Consider the following 21,835-nt stretch of genomic DNA (forward strand, 5'->3'; position numbering starts at 1 on the left):
AATTCCAACTAGTGCATATGTGTAAAGGGGAGTGAGTATAAATTATAAAAATTTGGGAAAATGTTCTATTTTATTATTTATGACTAGAACTAGATTAATGAAGAGTAACCTAGTGGAGAAACTTTTCAGGCTACTACTTTCATAGGTAGTTGAGTGGTTTGTGGAAGCCTAAGTAGAGCACCAGCCTTCTACCTGTGGGCTTTAGCATCACACAGACCTGTTTGAACCACTGTCTCTTCCATTCCACTCATTAGCTATTTGATCTTTTTTTTTCTTTAGTTGTTGATAGACCTTTATTTTATTTATTTATATGTGGTGCTGAGAATCGAACCCAGTGCCTCACACATGCCAGGCAAGTGTATTACCGCTGAGCCACAGCCCCAGCCCTAGCTATTTGATCTTAAGTAAGTTCCTTAATATCTCTGAGCTTCACTGTCCTCATTTCAAATGTGCAAATTAAATGAGACAATGAAGAAGAGTTCCAGTAACATTATGAGTGTTCAATGATAATTAGCCATTACTAATATTAAATAGGTATTTCAGTAGGCTTTATAAGCAGTTTCTTTTGGGAGAGTTTAATATTCTGGTAATTGTGCTGTTTATATGATTCACTTGCTTAAAATGCCCTGGGTTATTAAAATTTTTAGGTTAGTGGCATGCAAGTTAATGAGATTTCCCAGTTCTTTGTCTTCTATTAAATGACTATCATATCTTTCCTCATTAATCTAGCTTAAAGGATCAACATTCTATACTTTAAAAATACAGAGCTTTCCATCAAGGTGAAGGGTGACAATTCTGAATTTGGCCTTCCCTTTAAGGTACAATAACAACCAATCACATGCCAGATTATGAGAACTAGAACATGAAATGGACAAGTTGAGTCTCCTGGTCTGGAGTTTCAGTAGCTAAAATGGTCAGGGGTCTTTGGTAAATGTCATACAGTGTTTCCCTTAACACTGTTCAGATTTGGCCTCCATTCTATCATCTTCTATCAGTAGAGAGCTATTGTCAAATAGATATTAAGCCTCTTTTTCCCTTAGAAAGAATCACAAGACTTCAAGTCCCTCCTGCTACCATGTGACTGAAATACTGAAAAGAGGAAATGATGTTTGTGTAGAAAAGTAACCTGACTTCCCAGGAAATAATATTTGTCTTCTGCTAGTTTCTGGTAAGAACTGCAAAAGGTCCAACTCTTGAGGCAAAGTAATTATTTTGTAACCTATTACCCCACCACCACAACTAAAAGATGCTAAGCTACATGAATTATTTATTTTTAAATACCTTTATTCTATTTATTCATTTGTATGTAGTGCTGAGGATTGAACCCAGGGCCTCACATGTGCTAGGCAAGCACTCTACCACTGAGCTATAGCCCCAGCCCCTACATGAATTATATAATGGGTCAATTATAATCAATTTGTGATAAATCCAGGGCCATCTATATTCAGGATAAGACTTTAACACTCCTCTAAATGTCTTTATTTCACTCCCTCTCCACTTCCAAGCTAACATCCTTGTTCACTTGGGCCACCACTTCAACTTCCTTAGTGGTCTCCTTGCCTTCCAACTCTCTAGACCATTCTCTGTGATGATTTAAAAAATCAGATCCTTTGACTCATCTGCTTCAAATATTTTAATGACTTATACCCAACTATATTTCTTATTACCTTCAAGCTATAGTGGCAACATGGTGGTAAATGTTTACCAACTGGGTCTCTTAGGGGGAATAAAATCTCTTGAGTTGAAGCATAAATATTTCTACCATGGCTGATTTCAGAGTACTGAATGTTAGGTCAACCAGCTCCCAAATTTCCTGAAGTTAAGTATTAGCTCCCTTGAGCCAGCAGGAGCTGGCTTTAGCACTCTGCTTGTAGGCTACTAGGCCTTACATGATGTGCTCTGCCCATCTTTGCAACTTTATCATTCTTTTGTTCATGAACAAACATTTACACTGCACTGGCCTGCTTTCTATTCTCTGCCTCATGATTTCCAGATTTCTACCCTGCTGTTCCTATCTCTCTGAGCCACAGGATCATGCAACTATCTTCTTGACACCTGCATTCAGAAGTCTAATAAATATCTCCAACACTTTTTGTCCCAATCAGAACTCTTTTTTTATTGTTTTTAGGGAAGAGTATATATTTGTTACATATATCAGAGATTTTTATAATAAAACATCCTCAAATGCCTACTTCATGATTTTATGCTGCTAAAAATAAAATTTAATTATTTAAATTTCATTTATTAAAAGTTCATTAGGTGATTTTAAAAACTAATGAATTATATCCTCTTTAATGCATAACTTTCAATAAATCTTAATGAGGTTTATATATTTAAAGCTAATATCTTAACATGAAGTCTCTATTTTCTCATAAAATGCATCAAAAAGAATCCTGCACTTTATGACACCTAAAAAGGAAGTTAGGGATCTGGGCACAGTGTTGCACTACTACAATTCCACCAAATCAGGAGCCTGAAGGAGGATGAAAGTTCAAGGTCAGCCTAGGCAACTTAGACCCTGTCTCAAAATAAAAAATAAAAAGGCCTGTAAATGTAATTTAGTAGTAGAGTGCTCCTGAATTCAATCCCCAGCACACATACACATATACAAAAAATTAAAAATAAAAAGAAAGTTTGTAGTTTGTTCCTGTTTTCATGCTTATCTTCTTCCCTGGTTCTTTTCTCACCAATGCTGCAAACAGACATTAATTTTGGGGTGCATTACAATTATACATAATAGTGAGATTCATTATGCCATGTTTGTACAAACACATAACACAATTTGATCAAAGTATATCATGTAATAATATAATATGACGAATCAGAACTCTATTTTACTCCAATCTTGTCAGTTCTTCGGGTTTTTTTTTTCCTTTGTTTTTGTTGTTGTTGTTGTTATTGTTTGTTTGTTATTTTGGTTTTTTTTTTTTTTTTGGTACCACAGATTGAACTCAAGGGCATTCAACCACTGAGCCACATCCCCAGCCCTATTTTGTATTTTTTTTTTTGAATTTGGGGGGCTGGGGTTGTGGCTCAGTGGTAGAGCACTTGCCTAGCACAGGTGAGGCACTGGGTTCAATCCTCAGCACCACATAAAAATAAATAAATAAAATAAAGGCTAAATTCTTTATTTAAAAAAATATTTTTTAGTTGTAAACAGACACAATACCTTTATTTATTGATTGATTTTTATGTGGTGCTGAGGATCAAACCCAGTGCCTCACATGAGCTAGGCAAATGCCCTACCACAGAGCCACAACTCCAGCCCCCCCATTTTGTTTTTTATTTAGAGACAGGGTCCACTGAGTTGCTTACGGTCTTGATAAATTGCTGAGGCTGGTTTTGAACTTGTGATCCTCCTGCCTCAGCTTCATGAGCCACTGAGATTACAGGCACACACCATCATGCCTGGCTCCAAAGGAGTTTTCTAAAGAAAAATTTAACAGAATTCAAAACCTTTCATAATATGGCCCCCTCATGTTTTTCCAGCATCACTTCCCACTACAACCCTGTAACAACTAATCTTCTGTGTCAACTTGTTAGGACATAGTGCCCAGATATTTGGTTAAACACCAGTCTGGATAATATTGCTGTGAAGGTGTTTTTTTATTTAGGTGAGTAACATTTAAATCAGTAGACTTAGAATAAAACAAATGATCCTCCATAATGTGAGTGGGCCTTATCCAATCAGTTGAATGACTTAAAAGAAAAAAGCCTAAAGTCCCTTCAGGAAGAAGGTATTCAGCCAGCCAACTGCTTTTGGCCTTGAACTACAAAATAAGTCTTCCCTGGGTCTCCAGCCTGTCGGTCCATCCAGGAGATTTCCAGCATTCCATTCCCTACAATCATGTGGGCCAATTCCTTAAAATAAAAATCTCTACACTTGCCTAGCATGTGTGAGGCACTGGGTTCGATTCACAGCACCACATACAAATAAATAAAATAAGGGTCCATAAGCAACTAAAAAAATTTTTTTTTTAAATCTTTTTCTGTACATACATATCTCATGGGTTCTGTTTTTCTGGAGAACCCCAATACATATTCATACCCCAGAAACCTTATATCCATGCACACTTTTCACACATCTCCTGAACAGTATGAATACTTTTTTCAGATGGGCAAAATACTAGTCACCCAACCTGTACTATAGACTATGTCATTTAAAAATTTTTTCTGATTCTGCACTTGAAACTGCTCATTCCCTTTCTCCTTCCTTTCTGCTTATATCTCCTGCCTTCTTTCCCTTTTCTTAAACTTTACCTCTCTCTCTCTGTTTTGAAGAGTTTTTACTGTGGAAAATTCAAACATATACAAAAGTAGGCTAATGAAATGAATACAAAGTCCCAATGCCTAGCTTTAGCAATTAGCAATGCATGGCCAATTTGTTTTCATCTCTACTCCCACAGATAGCATTTCAATTTGACTGTGTATATGTAGTTGTGTTTCTTTAAGTTATAATGGCTCCTTAGAGGGAATATATCTATCTACCTACCTATCTATATATTATATATATATATATATATATATATATATATATATATATGTACATTCTGTATAGATTACCATTATCACACCTACAAATTTATAATTCCTTCCCAGTGGCTTGGGAGGCTGAGGCAGGTGGATTGCGAGTTCAAAGCCAGCCTTAGCAACTGAGCAAAGCCCTAAATAAAATATAAGCCTCACTTAAAACCCTGTCTAAAAATAAAATATTTAAAAAGGGCTGAATATATGGCTCAGTGTTTAAGCACCCCTGGGTTCAATGTGTGGTACCAAAAAAAAAAAATTATAACTCCTTAATATCATTATTATATCCAGTTAGTGGTCACATTTCTTCAATTATTTTATAATTGCTTTCTTTTTCTTCCTTTTGTCCTTTTTGTTATTGTTTTTGCAGTGCTGGGAATAGAACCCAGGGTTTTGCACACGCTAGGTAAGCATTCTATCCCTGAACTATACCCCCAGGCCCTTAGAATTGTTTTCTAGCTTTGAGTTGGGTTTCTCTCCCTACCTTGTGCTCCCCGCCCCGCTTTTTTGTGGTACTGAGGATTGAACCCAGGGGTGCTCAACTACTGAGCCACATCTCAGCTCTTTTTAAAAATGTTTTATTTAGAGACAGGGTCTTGCTGAGTTGCTAAGTATATCACTAAGTTGCTGTGGCTGGCTTTGAACTCCCAATTCTCCTGCCTCCCAAGTTGCTGGGATTACAGATGTATGCCATCATGCCTTGTTGAATGGATTCTTTATTCGAAGACTGGAGCTTTTGGCATGGTATGAATAAGTGCCTCTACAAGTGTCATATTAAGTGGGTATCCAGAACATAAAGGCAAGCATGTATTACTGGTCACCCCCAAAGGATGAAGGGATGATTAGGCTAAATACAAGTGCTTTTCTTTTTTTAAAACAGTTTTTTAATGTTGCTGTATTTTTTATGCCTTTATTTTATTTATTTATTTTTATATGGTGCTGAGGATCAAACCCAGTGCCTCACACGCACTAGGCAAGTGCTTTTCAACCCTTAGGTTCATATTAAGTCTAACCAGGGCTGAAGTTTTATAAATCATCAATGGCTGGGATCCACCCCCTAGTGATTGCCATATAACTGAATTAGGGTGAGTCTTGGACATTAGCATTTTTACAAGCTCTCCAGGTGATTCTGATATGTATCCAAGTTGACACCCATTGGTGTGGGCCTTCCACAGCACATGCAGCTCAGGGCTCAGACCATCGGCCTGCTAAACTCACTAAGAGTGCTTGGGGAAAGCTAGACATCCTGGAGTGACTCACTAGCTATGGGGCCTTTAGCAAATACCTTGGCCTTTCTGAGCCCTAATTTCCTTATCTGTAAAGTGGGGTAATAATAACACCTACATTGTCAGATTGTTGTCCATATTAAATTATTTAATACATGCAAAGTCTTTAGAACTGTATTTGACATATAGCAAGCACTAAATAAGTAAACACTCTTATTAATGTCATTATTATAATTAGCTAAACTTGGAGAAGAGACTAGTATGCTAAAGACCAAACCAACCTGCTAGACTGGAATGCTAGATCTCCATTTGCCCAAACCGTATCTTGCTAGTAAAAAGAAACAGCACATCAGGCTGCTTGTCACAAGGACCTGTACTTAATTCCTCCTTCTATACAAACCCAGGCAACTATCCAGGCTAATAAAATGTAGCTGTCTAGTTCAGATCCATAGCTCTCAGGAGAATACTGGATTCCGCAGGATGATATCATCTGAAAAAAAATTAAGGGAGCCAGGCCTGGCTCTGCCACTGTTTGTGTAACCTTGGCCAAGTCTTTTACCACTTTAAACCTTTGTAGCCTCATTTTTCAAGAGAGGAGATTAAAATGAAATTATCTTGAAGACCCTTTCAGCTCATACTCTTTACTGTTGGTCTGATTCCATGTTCCTTCCTGCCTCTAAGACTTCAGCTCTGCCATTTCCTCTGCCTTGCTAATCTGTCTTGTTTTTGTTTTTATATTTTGTTTTGGGGTATGGGGGATTGAATTCAACCACTGATGCACATCTCTAGCCCTATTTTGTATTTTATTTAGAGACAGGGTCTCACTGAGTTGCTTAGCACCTCACTTTTGCTGAGGTTGGCTTTGAATATTCGATCTTCCTGCCTTGGCTTCCCTAGCCACTGGGATTACAGGCATGCACCACCACACCCAGCAGCTAATCAGTTTTATTGATCAGAATAAATAGCCCTTCCTCTGGAAAGTAGTCTCAGATCCCCAGACTAAGTCAGGGCCTCTTGAACACTTTTGGTCACCCTGTATTTCTTCGTCAGGACACTTAACACAGTTTGTAATGATCTATTGTACAATTATTCCTTTCATGTGTCCTCCTACCCCCGTTGCCCCACCTCTAACTACAAATACCATGAGGGCGGTGATGAGCTTCTGTCTTGTCCATGGTTTTATCCCTAAAGCCTACTAACATGCCTGGCACATAGTATGTGCTTAATATATATAGAAGGAAGGAAGAAACAAACTTATAGGAGATGAAAATGAAGAACAAATACTTCAAATCACTTGAACATTTCTGTGATAAACTTCATAAAGGCCTTCCAACAGAGGTAACATTTTGGTTACCATTCTTTCCATGAATACTGAAATAATTTAATTAATAATTTATTAACTTAGTTTTTGGTTCTGGGGATTGAACTCAGAGGTGCTTTACCACTGAGCCATATTCCTACTCCTTTTGATTTTTCATCTTGAGACAGAGTCTCACTCAGTTGCCCAGGCTGGTCTGGAACTGCCATCCTCCTACCTCAGCCTCCCAAGTTTCTGGGATTACAAGTATGAGCTACCATGCCAAGCTTAAACAATATGTATAAAGGTGTAAAACACATATACCCTTTGATCAAAGTAATCCTACTTAGAAGAATTTATTCTGTAGATATATCTGCATATGTGGGAAATGATGTATATTACAAGCATATTTCTTACAGCATGTTTAGTAATAATAAAAGATTGGAAATAATCTAAATGTCCACAAATGGGAGTAAAGAAACAGGGTATTATATTAGGGATTACTATGTCACAATTTAAAAATATGTGGGAGCAGGCTGGGGTTGTGGCTCAACAGTAAAGCACTCACCTAGTGCATGCGAGGCCCTGGGTTTGATCCTCAGTACCACATAAAAATAAATAAATAAAACAAAGCTATTGTGTCCAACTACAACTAAAAAAATAAATATTTTTTAAAAATATGAGAGACGGCTGGGGCTCAGTGGTACAGCACTTGCCTGGCATGTGTGAGGCATTGCGTTCGATTCTCAGCACCACATATAAATAAATAAATAAAGGTATATAACCAAGTTAAAAAAATATGTGAGAGATCCATCTGGACTGATATGATGTCATCTCCAAGATACAGTTTTAGGTTAAAAAAACAGGTGCATAAATGTATATGTAGTATGCTGCTGATTACTGTCCCCCAAAAGAGCATAAATGTGCATGTTTATGCAGATCTTTGCATGGACTAAGTTTGGAAAGATACAGATAAGAAACCGGTAACAACAATGTTGTCTCTGGGAAGAACTGGGTGGCTAAGGAACAAAGGGTGGGGAGTCTTAGTTTTTAATGTACACTTATGGCAACTTTTGGATTTTGTATTGTGTACTCACAAAGAATATTTAATTGGGGCTGAGGTAGTGGCTTAGAGGTAGAGCGCTTGCCTAGCATGCATGAGGCACTAGGTTCCAGCCTCAGAACCATATAAAAATAAAATAAATAAAATAAAGATATTGTGTCCAACTACAACTAAAACAAAATTTTTAAGAAAAAGGATATTTAATTGTAAAAGATCTTTAAACACATATGACCTACCAACACGATATAAAAAACCTAAATATACCGATAATAAGCAATGAGATTGAAGCAGTAATGAAAAGCCTTCCAACAAAGAAGGGCTCAGAGCTGGGGATATGGCTTAGTTGGTAGGGTGCTTACCTCGCATGCACAAGGTCCTGGGTTCAATCTCCAGCACCACAAAAAAAAAAAAAATGAGGAAACAAAGAAGACCCAAGACCAGATGGATTCTCAGTTGAATTTTACCATCTTTAAAGGATATCTAACATCAATGTTCCTCAAGTTATTCCATGAAATAAAAGGCAAGGAACACTTCTAAACGGATTCCACAAAGCCAGTATCACCCTGATACACAAACCAGACAAGGACACATCAACTAAAGAAAATTACAGAGCAATATCCTTGACAACATATATGCACAAATCCTTAATAAAATACTTACAAATTGAATTCAACAACATATTAAAAAGATCTTACATCATGATCCAGTAAATTTCATCCCAGGATGCAAGGATGTTTTAACATTTGCAAAATCAATAAATGTAATATATCACATAAATAGAATCAAGGTAAAAAAAATCACATGGTCATCTCAATAGATGCAGAAAAACCCTTTGACAAAATCTCATCATGATTAAAAATGCTGAAGAAACTAGGGATAGAAGGAACTTGCCTCAACTTAATAAACAAGCCAGCATCATATTGAATGGAAAAAAAACTGGAAAGAATTTACTATAAAATCAGGAATATGACAAGGATGTCTATTTTTACCACCCCTATTCAATATAATACTTGAAATTTTAGCCAGAGAAATTAGGCAAAAGGAAGAAATAAAAGGGAAGCAAATAGTAAGGGAAAATGTCAAATTTCCCTGCAGATGATATGATCCTATCCTTAGAAGATCCCAAAGGCCTTACCCAAAGACTTCTGATGAATAAATTCAACAAAGTAGTAGGATACAAAATCAACATAAAAATCAATAGCTTATGGATGTATGTGATGGTGAGATTCACTGTGGCATATTCATATATGTATATAAGAAAGTTAAGTGCACAAGACACTAATTTAAAAACATAAGTATAGGGGCTGGGGATGTGGCTCAAGTGGTAGCGCGCTCGCCTGGCATGCGTAAGGCCCGGGTTCGATCCTCAGCACCACATACAAAGATGTTGTGTCCGCCGAAAACTAAAAAATAAATATTAAAAAAAATAAGTATATAGCAGAAAGATCAGTAGAGGGAAAGGTATGTTATGCCAGATTCGTGGGACCCCAATAGACCTCCAGGAGCCGAATCCGATGCAATCACACAAGAGAGTCTTTATTGCAAGCTCAAGCCTGGACTCACAACCGTTTCTGATGTAGCGGTCCCAGGGAGTGAGTCCCAGTCCTTTGTTCAGTGAGATTTTATAGGCTTTGGAGGGATACTTTATGTGTCACAACATCACACAGCAAATCATTCCATACCTCCGGAAAGTCAAACAACAATCTTAACATTGATTAGCACATTCACTGGTGGGAACAAGTTGGGTAGGGGTGATTAGTTAGTACAAGAGGGGGGTTCCTTTGAACTGATTGGTTTAGGCCACGAGGGGTGTACGTGCTAAACTACATGGTTTCCCAACATGTTATCAACCACCATAAACTACTGGGGGGATCATCTGGCATCCCAGGTATTTTCCATCTCATGCTGATTGGTGGTTGCTTGGGGGTTGCTATGGGTCCTCACCTAGCCTAACTGAGTCAGGGACACCTGGTGCTGCAGATCTCTCCTGTTATTTGCAGACAAACAACTCAGCAGGGTGAGTATGTGCTTAGGAGTGCTCTGTGGGTTTTTCCCAGGACAAGGGTCATGCCCCCTTCCTTAGGATAGGCCTTGAGGTAGAAGCTGGTTTCTCAAAAATGGAGTCACATCAGTTTCTCAGGTACAGGGGAGGAAGGAGAGGAGGGAAAAGGGAAATACAGGGGACTGAGTTAGAACAAATTATATTCCATACTTTATAATTATACCAAAATGAATACTCGTGTGTAAATAAAAAGAACCAATTAAAGGAAAAAATCAATAATTTTTCTATGTACCAATAATGAACCCATTGAGAAATCAGGAAAATAATTCCATTCACAACAGCTTCAAAAAAATAAAATACCTAGGAATAAATCTAACCAAGGAGGTGAAAAACCTCTACAAGCAAAATGTTCAAAAAAGTAATTTGAAGAAAACACTAGAAGATGGAAAGAGCTCCTGTGTTCATAGATAGGCAGAATTAATATCCTTAAATGGCCATATGGCCAAAAGTGATCTACAGAATCAATACAATTCCCATCAAAATACCAGTGACATTTTGGGTATGGCATACAAGGGATTGAACTCCAGGGCACTAGACCACTGAGCCACATCCCCAGCCCTATTTTGTTATTGTGCTGGGGATGGAACCTAGGGCCTCCTGCAAGCTATGCAAGTGCTTTGCTTCTGAGCCGTGCCCCCAGCCCTTCAATAAATATTGTAATAACAAAGCCTTCAGAGGAGAGAATGGGAGTGCACAAAAAAAAAGAGCTAAGGAACACAATTAGTATGGTTGTGGTGAAGAATGCTTTTAATACTGGAAAAGTTGTCCTTAAGGACTTTGTATGTCATTCTAAGAAGCTTGAGTTGCATCCTTTAGGTGGTAGAAAGTCAGGGATGGAGTCAGTGATCCAAATTGAAATGATAGAAGCACATTCTGGCTACAGTGTTAAGAGTGGATCATAGTAATGTGTGCATGAGGTGTAGGTAGCATGAACTAAGGAAGGTGTGAGGATGTAGAGGAAGAGATGGATCTGAAAAATACTAGATTTAGAAGATAAAAATGGTAGGATTTAATGATTGACTGGAGAGGACAGTAAGAGTGAATGAAATAAAGGACTCTCAGGTTTCTGCCTCAGGGCAGCCGGTTGAATGGTGAGGCTATTTACTGAAATAAGAATTACAAAAGGATGTGGGGGTGTATCTCAATGCCAAGTGCTTGCTTTGCTTAATATGCACAAGGATCTGGGATCCATCTCTAAACACCACCAGAAAGAAACAAAAAAAGAAAGAAAAGAAATAAGAAAGAATAAAGTTGACCCCAGGAAGAAGACAGCCAATAATAGTTCTTGGTGTGTCAAGGCTTTGAGTGCTGTCCAGGTGGAGAGGTCCAGTAGGCAGTTGAGTGCTTGGTTTTGGAGCTCAGGGGCAGAAATCAGTGCTGAAAATAATGAGTTGGGAGTCATGTCCCTGTAGATGGTGTTTAAAGCCATAGCTGATGCAGGTAGTGCACTCGCCTAGCATGCGTGAGGTACTGGGTTTGATTCTCAGCACCACATAAATGTAAAATAAAGATATTGTGTCTACCTAAAACTAAAATAAATAAATAAATAAGTATTTTTAAAATAAAATAAAATACTTGGGAGTCAACTTATTGAAAGAGGTGAAAGACCTCTACAATGAAAACAACAGAACACTAAAGAAAGAAATTAAAGAAGACCTTAGAAGATGAAAAGATCTCCCTTGTTCTTGGATAGGCAGAATTAATGTTGTCAAAATGATCATACTACCAATAGCACTATACAGATTTAATGCAATTCCAATCAAAATCCCAATGACATTCCTCATAGAAACAGAAAAAAAATACTCATGAAATTCATCTGGAAAAATAAGAGGCCCAGAATAGCTAAAGCAATCCTTAGCAAGAAGAGTGAAGCAGGTGGCATCACTATACCAGAAGTTAAACTATACTACAGAGCAATATTAACAAAAACAGCATGGTGTTGACACCAAAATAGACATGTAGACAATTGTACAGAATAGAGGACACAGAGACTAACCCTCATAATTATAGTTATATTTGACAAAGGTATCAAAAATGTACATTGGAGAAAAGATAGCCTTTCAACAAATGGTGCTGGGAAAATTAGAAATCCATATGCATCAAAATGAAATTAAACCCCTATCTCTCACCATGCACAAAACTCAACATGGATCAAGGTCCTAGGAATTAAACCAGAGACACCGAGTCTTTTAGAAGAGAAAGTAGGCCCAAATCTCCATCCTGTCGGATTAGGCCCCAACTTCCTTAATAAGACTCCTATAGCATAAGAATTAATATCAAGAATCAATAAATGGGGGGGCTGGGGATGTGGCTCAAGAGGTAGCGCGACCCGGGTTCGATCCTCAGCACTACATACCAACAAAGATGTGTCCGCCGAGAACTAAAAAATAAATATTAAAAATTCTCTCTCTCTCTCTCTCTCTCTCTCTCTCTCTCCTCTCTCACTCTCTCTAAAAAAAAAGAATCAATAAATGGGATGGATTCAAACTAAAAATCTTCTTGTCAGGAAAAGAAACAATCAGTGAGGTGAATAGAGAGCCGACTAATTGGGAACAAATTCTTACCACACACACGTCACATAGAGCACTAATCTCTAGAATATATAAAGAACTCAAAAATCTTAACACCAAAAAGCCTAATAACTCAATCAATAAATGGGCCAAGGAACTGAACAGACACCTCTCAGAAGAAGATATACAATCACTCAACAAATATGTGAAAAAGTGTTCAACATCTCTAGCAATTAGAGAAATGCAAATCAAAACAAAGTTCTTTAAGATTTCATCTCATTCCAATCAGAATGGCAGCTATTAAGAATACAAACAACAATAAGTGTTGGCAAGGATGTGGGGGGAAAAGGCACACTTATACATTGCTGGTGGGACTGCAAATTGGTGCAGCCAAAATGAAAAGTAGTATGGAGAATCCTTGAAAAACTGGAAATGGAACCACCACTTGATCCAGCTATCCCACTCCTTGGCCTATATCCAAAGGACTTAAAAACAGCATAGTATAGGGACACAGCCACATAAATGTTTATAGCAGCACAGTTCACAGTAGCTAAACTGTGAAACCAACCTAGATGCCCTTCAATAGATGAATGGATAAAAAAATGTGGCATATATACACAATGGAACATTACTCAGCAATAAAAGAGAATAAAATCATGGCATTTGCAGGTAAATGGATGACGTTGGAGAAGATAATGCTAAGTGAAGTTAGCCAATCCCAAAAAACCAATGCCAAATGATTTCTCTGATTTAAGAATGGCAATCCATAATACGCTGTGTGTTGGGGGGAGGATTAAATGAACTCCAGATAGGGCAAAGGAGAAAAGGGGAGGGAGGGGAAGGCAAGGGGTATAGGGGTAGGAAAGACGGTGGAATGCGATAGTCATCATTACCTAAGTACATGTATGAAGACACAAAGGATGTGACTCTACTTTGTGTTCAACCAGAAATACAAAAATTGTGCTCTATATGTGTAATATGAATTGTAATGCATTCTGTTGTCATATATAACAAATTAAAAATTTTTTAGAAAGTTATCTAAGTTGATGGTGAGGCTAGGTGAGGGTGAGCCATCAGGTGTCATACAGTCTTCAGTGAATGTGGAAAAGTAGCCAGGAGGTCAGTAGATGATAGCAGGACAACAAATGCAGTTAAGAAACATGAGCCCCAGATGAACACTTTGGCATGAGAATGAAGGAGTAAGGGTCTACGAACAGCAACAGGGAGCTACAAAAACACCACAATCACACTATCACTCTGTTCCCCACCTTGTGACAACTGTGATATAGGGAAATAAGTAAGCAGCCCCCACTTTATAGCTTCCCAGGAGACAGGTTAGTTATGACAAAGTTTCAAGAAGGCACTAAAAAGGTTAAGTGTCAGTTTACCCTGATCTGTCTTCATTACAGATGCATTGATATTTTAAGAGTTTAACATAATTTTCATTTTCTGTTTTAACATCTACTTCCATATTTTGAGTTATGTTTAGCACCTTTGAGTCTATAGGAGAATCTGCCTTTATCAAAATGGTTACATTTTGTCTCCTCTGAGCTATAAATTGAACCCAGGGTTGAACCAGAGTTTGAAGGCCCAAGAATTAATGAAAATTAAAGAAGTTCTTCAAAACCGGAAAAATAAACTCTAAAATGCTATCATGTCCAAGCTGGGTGCAGTGGCACATGCCTGTAATCCCAGCAGCTTGGGAGGCTGAGGCAGGAGGATCTTGAGTTCAAAGCCAGCCTCAGCAAAAGTGAGGCACTAAGCAACTCAGTAAGACCCTGTCTCTAAGTGAAACACAAAATAGGGCTGAGAATGTGGCTCAATGGCCGAGTGCCTCTGAGTTCAATCCCTAGTACACCCCATCCTCCCTAAAAATGTTATCATTTCCAGAGGGCATAGGCTGGGAGGGAATGTAAGCATAAAATCAATTTTGTCCCAAATGCTGGCTTCCTTCCAAGTGAAATAAACCATAAGCATATGAACAGAGCATCATGGTTTTATTCCATGTTAATATTCATTCTAAGTCTATGGAACAAGTCCCTGTGGCAGCCATTCTTTGCCATCATCTTGGCCAGGAGCATACATCCAGAGTCCAGAGACCCTGGCTTCTTTGACTAGGACATTTATTTCCTGGCATTTAAATAATTTCATCCCACCTTCTATTTCTTGCCAGGCTCAGAGCCCCTATCTTCCCTACTATGGAGGTGTAGATGTTCATTTCTCAGGAGCAGTGGACTGTTTCCGGCAGATAGTGAAGGCCCAAGGGGTACTGGGGCTCTGGAATGGATTGACAGCCAACTTATTGAAGGTGAGAAGGGTGACCAGTCCATTGCCTCTCTGCCTCTTCCAGTTCTACCCCCTTTTTTTGTCACCTTCCCCACCTATATAGTATACATGGAAACACACCAACTAGCACTGATGGTAGCATAAGGCCTATAGATGCAGGCTGGTTGTCAACCCTGAAGAAAGGAGACCCTGTGCAGTGGTGGATCATCTTCTCTCCCACCCTAGATGAGAAGAGCATTTAGTCTACAGGTTCCTAATATTGAGGTTCATGGACCACTTAGGGGAACCTAACCTCATCCTAAAATTGTCTGCAAAACTGTGTTTTGTGTGTGTGTGTGTGTGTGTGTGTGTGCGCGCGCGCGCATGTGTGTATCATATTCCCAAAGAACTCCATGATCCAGAAGTTAAGGTTAAGAACTCTGAATTAACTTTGCACTAGCTGATATATAAATGATTCCAATCAAGGCCAGCATATATATTGACAGACAGTGTCAGGTGTCTACATGCGTATTAATCCAGGCCCACTGCTTGCTCAGAGCATGCCCTTCAATTGCTGTCATCCCTCTCCCCCCATCCATACTGTGCCAGCCTTCTTTCTGCCCTCTCCCCAATTTCAAAAACAATTACCATGTTGTATTGCCCACAGCTATTGTCAATTTGTCCTGATTTATCTTGATGCAGATACATTGATATTTGAAGAGTTTAACACAATTTTCATTTTCTGTTTTAACAGGTAGTTCCATATTTTGGAGTTATGTTTAGCACTTTTGAGTTCTGCAAGAGAATCTGTCTTTATCAAAATGGTTACATTGTGTCTCCTTTGAGCAATAAACTGACCCCAGGAGTGGACCAGAGTTTGAAGCCCCAAGAATTAAGGGAATTAAGGAAGTTCCTCAAAACTGGAAAACTAGAGTCTAAAAAACCAACACTGTAGAACTGAATGGAACTAGAAGCGCACTAGCTGAACACATGTTGAAATTGGAGATAAATGTAGTCTCATAATTGTCCACTTGAAGAGTAATAAGAGGGTATTTCTGGTTGCCATTTTTGGAAATTACACAATTTGACCACATACGTCCTTAGAGTCCCTGTGAACACCTGTGCCATGAAGTTTCTCAACACTACTATGCCTTGACAGCCTCCTACCAGATTTTATAACCAACACATAGCAGTGACAAAATGTGCAATTTACCTTCTGAATAGAAACACAACACAAAAGGGCATTGCCACGACAGCTCAAGTAACAAGGAGATGAAATGATCAAGTAGAATCTATGTCACAAACTCAGCCACAGGGTTACTCACAGTTGATGCAAAGCTCACACAAACTGCTGGCCTAGTTTTGGTCATTTCACCTGAATCCATACCAGTTGTTCTTGAATTCATAACTTTTGCTAACTTCTGAGAGCACACACTATAATATAGATTAGACCTTAACAGAAACCAAATGAAAACATTTAACTTTTAAAAGTTAACCACACCATAGTAGAACCAACCTCTATTGAAATATGAAGCATCCTAGGCTTAGAATCTGTGCTTCAGGAAGGCAGTTTTTACCATGACTGCAAAATTATGCCCCACAGATCTTCTGACTAAAATCACGTACAGTTCAAATGGCCTGAATTCTCTGCCTTTTTCACTTGTTTTGCAAGCCTATCCTGAAAATAAATTATTTAATCATGTTATTCTCACAAGATGTCCTAGTTGCCTAGGAAGAATCAAAAGGAACATTTGACACATATCCCCCTAAAAAAGTAACAGAATAAAAGTACTTTAGGCTAATAATCTGTACTGAATTTTTAAAAGTCAAATTGCATGATTGTTCCACATTGAAGATTTCATGTAAAATTCATATAACTATACCTTTTCAAATAGTGCCTATCTATTCATTTAAAATACATTAATATCTAACATTAAGTTGTTAATTCATGCACACATTCTCTCAGATACACACTAAGGTTTTTCAGTATGTTAAAAGTATTTTTGCTATTAAATTTATTTTCCAAAGGAAAAAAAATGTTGTATTGGTCATTTGTTACTAATCAGAGTTTTAAAACTATGGTTAAACACTTAAATAATATTTTGTTAAGTTGCTGAGGCTGGCCTTGAACTTATATTAAAATATTAAACTCTTAGAATGTTGTCCTATATAGATACATGAAAATAACTCATTTTCCAACTGCTAGAGCACACAAACTGCTGGCCTAGTTTTATTCATTTCACCTGAACCCATACCAGTTGTTCCTGAATTCATAACCTTTGCTAACTTCTGAGAGCACACACTACAGTATAGATTAGACCTTAACAGTTTTACAAGGAATGGTGGTTAACACACATGCAAATTTTATCGGTAGCCCAATCTATTAAAGAGTTTGGAGGGTGGCAAATTCCTAGTTCATATTTGTCATTCTTTCTTTCCCTTGAAGCAAACAACCTTTCAAAAAGCTCTAAAAGCCTCAAAAACAGTTTTGTACAAAATCTAAAATCCTAACCTCAGGTTATATACTTGATAGTATATCTGCTATTGAGAAACTGATGTGACTCCATTTTTGAGAAACCAGCTTCTACCTCAAGACCTATCCTAAGGAAGGGGGCATGACCCTTGTCCTGGGAAAAACCCACAGAGCACTCCTAAGCACATACTCACCCTGCTGAGTTGTTTGTCTGCAAATAACAGGAGAGATCTGCAGCACCAGGTGTCCCTGACTCAGTTAGGCTAGGTGAGGACCCATAGCAACCCCCTAGCAACCACCAATCAGCATGAGATGGAAAATGCCTGGGATGCCAGATGATCCCCCAGTAGTTTATGGTGGTTGATAACATGTTGGGAAACCATGTAGTTTAGCACGTACACCCCTCGTGGCCTAAACCAATCAGTTCAAACAATCCCCCTCTTGTACTAACCAATCACCCCTACCCAACTTGTTCCCACCAGTGAATGTGCTAATCAATGTTAAGATTGTTGTTTGACTTTCCGGAGGTATGGAATGATTTGCTGTGTGATGTTGTGACACATAAAGTATCCCTCCAAAGCCTATAAAATCTCACTGAACAAAGGACCAGGACTCACTCCCTGGGACCGCTGCATCAGGGTTGTGAGTCCAGGCTTAAGCTTGCAATAAAGTCTCTTTTGTGATTGCATCGGATTCAGCTCCTGGAGGTCTATTGGGGTCCCACGAATCTGTCATTACACTATAGATGCCTTTGTTTTTGTAGTTGTAGATAAACAGCATGCCTTTCCCTTATTTTATTTATTTTTATGTGGTGCTGAGGATCAAATTTGGCAAGCACTCTTACTACTGAGCTAGAGCCCCAGGCCCTGCTATATATTCTTCTACAACTATAAAATAGCTAAACTCTTGCTACTTATCACAGAAATGTTTCCTAAACTGCAGTTTTGATTTTTTTTCAATAAATTAAAATGAGGAAAAAGAATGTGCCTCGTTTTTCTCATTTCCGAACAGCTCTTTTCTTAATTTTTTTTTTTTTGAGTTGTAGATGGACACAATACCTTTCTATTTATTTATTTATCTATTTATTTTTATGTGATGCTGAGGATCAAACCCAGTGCCTCACACATGCTAGGCAAGGCACATGCTAGACAAGCACTCCACCTCTGAGGTACAACCCCAGCCCTACCCCCTAACAACTCTTTGGTGACTGCATGCTTGCATTCCCAGTAATTCAGGAGACTGAGTCAGGAGGATCACAAGTTCAAGGCTAGCCTCAGCAACTTAGCAAGACCCTGTCAAAAAATAAAAAAAGGACTGGGGATGTAGCTCTCAAAGGTATGAGGAAGTGTTCTGTCTTCCTGCTCTATTTTATCATTTCCAGTGTGCACCACACAAGATTAAGTACTTCATGAGGATTATAAAGAGGTGTGATGAAATATTGACCCAGGAGTAACTTACAGTCTTCAGAAATAAAACATACATACATGCATGACATGACCATGATTATAAAGCAAATACAAGAAAAGGCTTGATGATGTAGTTTCAACTGTTGGCAAGACTGCCAAGGAGCTCAATATATACTAACTGAATAAATTATTAAAGGGATCATTACAGGGGGATGGGCTAATAAAGAACGAGGGCTGTTGGAGGTATTGAGTCTTGAACTAAGCCCTGAAATACTAATTGGTCAAGAATAGAAAGCCACTGCAGCTTGAAGGCTGGGTGTAAGCAATGTCATAGCAAGGAAGGAGTGTTTGGGATAGAGTGAGAAGACATTTCATGCATGCAGTAACTGCTAGGTAGTATGGACATAATGGTATGAAAGACACATAAGGTTCTTGCCCCCATGAGCTTTACACTCATGGGGTGCAGTCAATAAACACGTAAGCTAATAGATAAGTTAGGTAATTATACATTGTAATGCTATGCTATTGTAACAGTGGTCCATTTGATCTTTTGAATATAGTTCTGAGGTGTATTTTTTTTTTTTAAAGAGAGAGTGAGAGAGGAGAGAGAGTGAGAGAGGAGAGAGAGTGAGAGAGAGAGAATTTTTAATATTTATTTTTTTAGTTCTCGGTGGACACAACATCTTTGTTGGTATGTGGTGCTGAGGATCGAACCCGGACCGCACGCATGCCAGGCGAGCGCGCTACCGCTTGAGCCACATCCCCAGCCCGCTGAGGTGTATTTTTAAAAAGGACATGTTTTCCTTTTCCTTTTCTCCCTCTCCCCCTCCTAACCTGAGGGCAGGGAATAAGATTACCTTGAATTATCTGTGCTCCATAGGGAGGAGTTGTCAGGCAGAGAATCTAGGAAGTGTTTATCTCCCAAATTAACAAGTAATTGTTACTAACACACCAGGAGGGCGCCCTAGGACCCCCCTTGCAGAGCACACCTGGAATGTGGCTTTTGAATAGCTCCTTTAAAAGCCCTCCATTTTCCCGGATGGGCAGAATCACAGCCTCTGGGACAGGAGTTCCCAGTGTTTCTCCTTTGCTAGTATAGCAAAAAAAGTTTTTTCCTGTGACCTCCTTATTGAATTGGCATCAGGGACAAGGACCGAGCTTTTGGTTACACTATGAGGGTAATAAACAGTGCTTTATTAAAGGATTATGAGGTAAAGAGGGAACCGGTTTAAATCAAGGAGTCAACGAAGCCCACTCCGAGGGAAACATTTGAGATAAAATCCAAAGGAAAAGAAATAAGAAACCATAGAAAGAAATAAGAAGAAACTTTTGGCAGAGGGAAGAACAGGTATAAAAATCTGGTTGTGGGAAAAGGTTTGGGGAGTGTAGCCAGAGTGCAGTGAGCAAGTGGGAAAGTACTGTGAGATGAGGTTGAATTAGAGAACCAGATCTGTTTCATTTGTTTATGGCACTGGGGATTGAATTCAGGACTTTGCCCAAGCTAGGCACATGCTCTAGCCCTGAGCGACAGCTCCAGATCCTAAGAGCCAGATCTTATGTGGCCACATAGGCCAGAGATAGAAGTTTGATTTTATCCTAAATACAGTGGGAAGTATTGAAGGTGTTTAAGCAGAAAAGCAATATGACTTTCATTTTTTAAAGATCATTCTGGTTGCTATGTAGAGAATGGAGTGGAAGCAAGCAAGTCTGGAAGTGGGAAAACCAATTAAGAGGTGATTTCAGGGCTGGGGATGTGGTTCAAGCGGTAGCGCGATCGCCTGGCATGCGTGCGGCCCGGGTTCGATTCTCAGCACCACATACAAACAAAGATGTTGTGTCCGCCAATAACTAAAAAATAAATATTAAAATTCTCTCTCTCTCTCACTCTCTCTCTAAAAAAAAAAAAGAGGTGATTTCAGAAGTCCAAGCAAGAAATGAAGGCTTGAAGTACAATGGTGTCAATAAAGGTAGACATATTTTGGAATTGGACTCAGCAGGATTTGCTGAACAATTGAATGTAGGGAGTAAAAGGAAAGAATTAAACATAGCCCCTAGGTTTTGGGCTCTATTTTAAAATTTTTTTGTAGTTGTAGATGGACAGAATGCTTTTATTTTATTTATTTATTTATTTTTATGTGGAGCTGAGGATGGAACCCAATGCCTCACACATGCTAGGCAAGTGCTTTGCCACTGAGCTACAGCCCCAGCCCAGGTTTTAGGTTTTTATTTGAGCTAGCAAGGTAGATGATATTGCCATTTGCTGATGTGGGAAAGACTAGGGGGCAGAGTTTTGATGGGGAAAGAATTAAATGTTGTATGTTGGACATGTAAAATTCAAAATGCCCAGGACACATAGAAATCAAGAAGTCAGGCATGATGATGCACACTTGTAATCCCAGAGACCAAGACCGGGAAGCTGAGGCAGGAAGATCCTAAGTTCAAAACCAGCCTCAGCAATAGTGAGGCACTAAGCAACTCAGTGAGCCCCTGTCTCTAAATAAAATACAAAATAGGGCTGGGGATGTGGCTCAGTGGTAGAGTGCCCCTGAGTTCAATCCCTGGTACCAAAAAAAAAAAAAAAAAAAAAAAAAAAAGAAGAGAGAGAGAGATCTGGCAGAGGAAATTACACTTAGACACTGAGACAGAGAGATTATTCTGGATTGTTAATATGGGCCCAGTCTAATCACAGGAGTCCTTAAAAGTGGTGTAGAAGAGTGGGTCAGAGATGCAGTAAAGATGAGAGAAATGAGGCATGACCAGGACTCAACTCACTGCTGGCCTTGAAGACAAAGGTACCTGGGAACCAAAGAATGGAGAAGGACTCTAGAAGATGAGAATGAACCTCAGCTGGCAGCCAGTAGGGAAAGGAGGACTTCAGTCCCATGACCACAAAGAACTGAATCCAGTCAATAAGCCGAATGAGGTAGGAAATGGATTTTCATGTGGATCTTCCAGAAAGAAAAGGAACACAGCCCAGCCAAAACCTTGATTCTGACCCAGTGAGAC

General features: G+C 38.9%; 1 protein-coding gene across 3 annotated transcripts in view; it reads left to right on the forward strand.

Annotated features, from left to right (window-relative positions):
* The window catches only part of SLC25A43 (solute carrier family 25 member 43), a 44,151-nt gene extending 27,224 nt beyond the window's left edge, over positions 1–16,927 (forward strand). For 2 of the 3 annotated variants that reach the window (XM_081278334.1, XM_081278332.1), the window contains exons 4-5: positions 14,859–14,993; positions 15,705–16,927. In XM_081278334.1, coding sequence (XP_081134460.1) covers positions 14,859–14,993; positions 15,705–15,905 — 336 coding nt within the window. In that variant the 3' untranslated portion in view covers positions 15,906–16,927. The remainder of the gene's footprint in view (positions 1–14,858; positions 14,994–15,704) is intronic. The other variant, XM_081278333.1, reaches the window with a different exon arrangement.
* Positions 16,928–21,835: the final 4,908 nt, after the last annotated feature.

The sequence above is a fragment of the Spermophilus citellus genome, assembly GCF_964194105.1.
Source record: "Spermophilus citellus genome assembly, chromosome: X".
In the NCBI taxonomy this organism is placed as follows: Eukaryota; Metazoa; Chordata; class Mammalia; order Rodentia; family Sciuridae; genus Spermophilus; species Spermophilus citellus.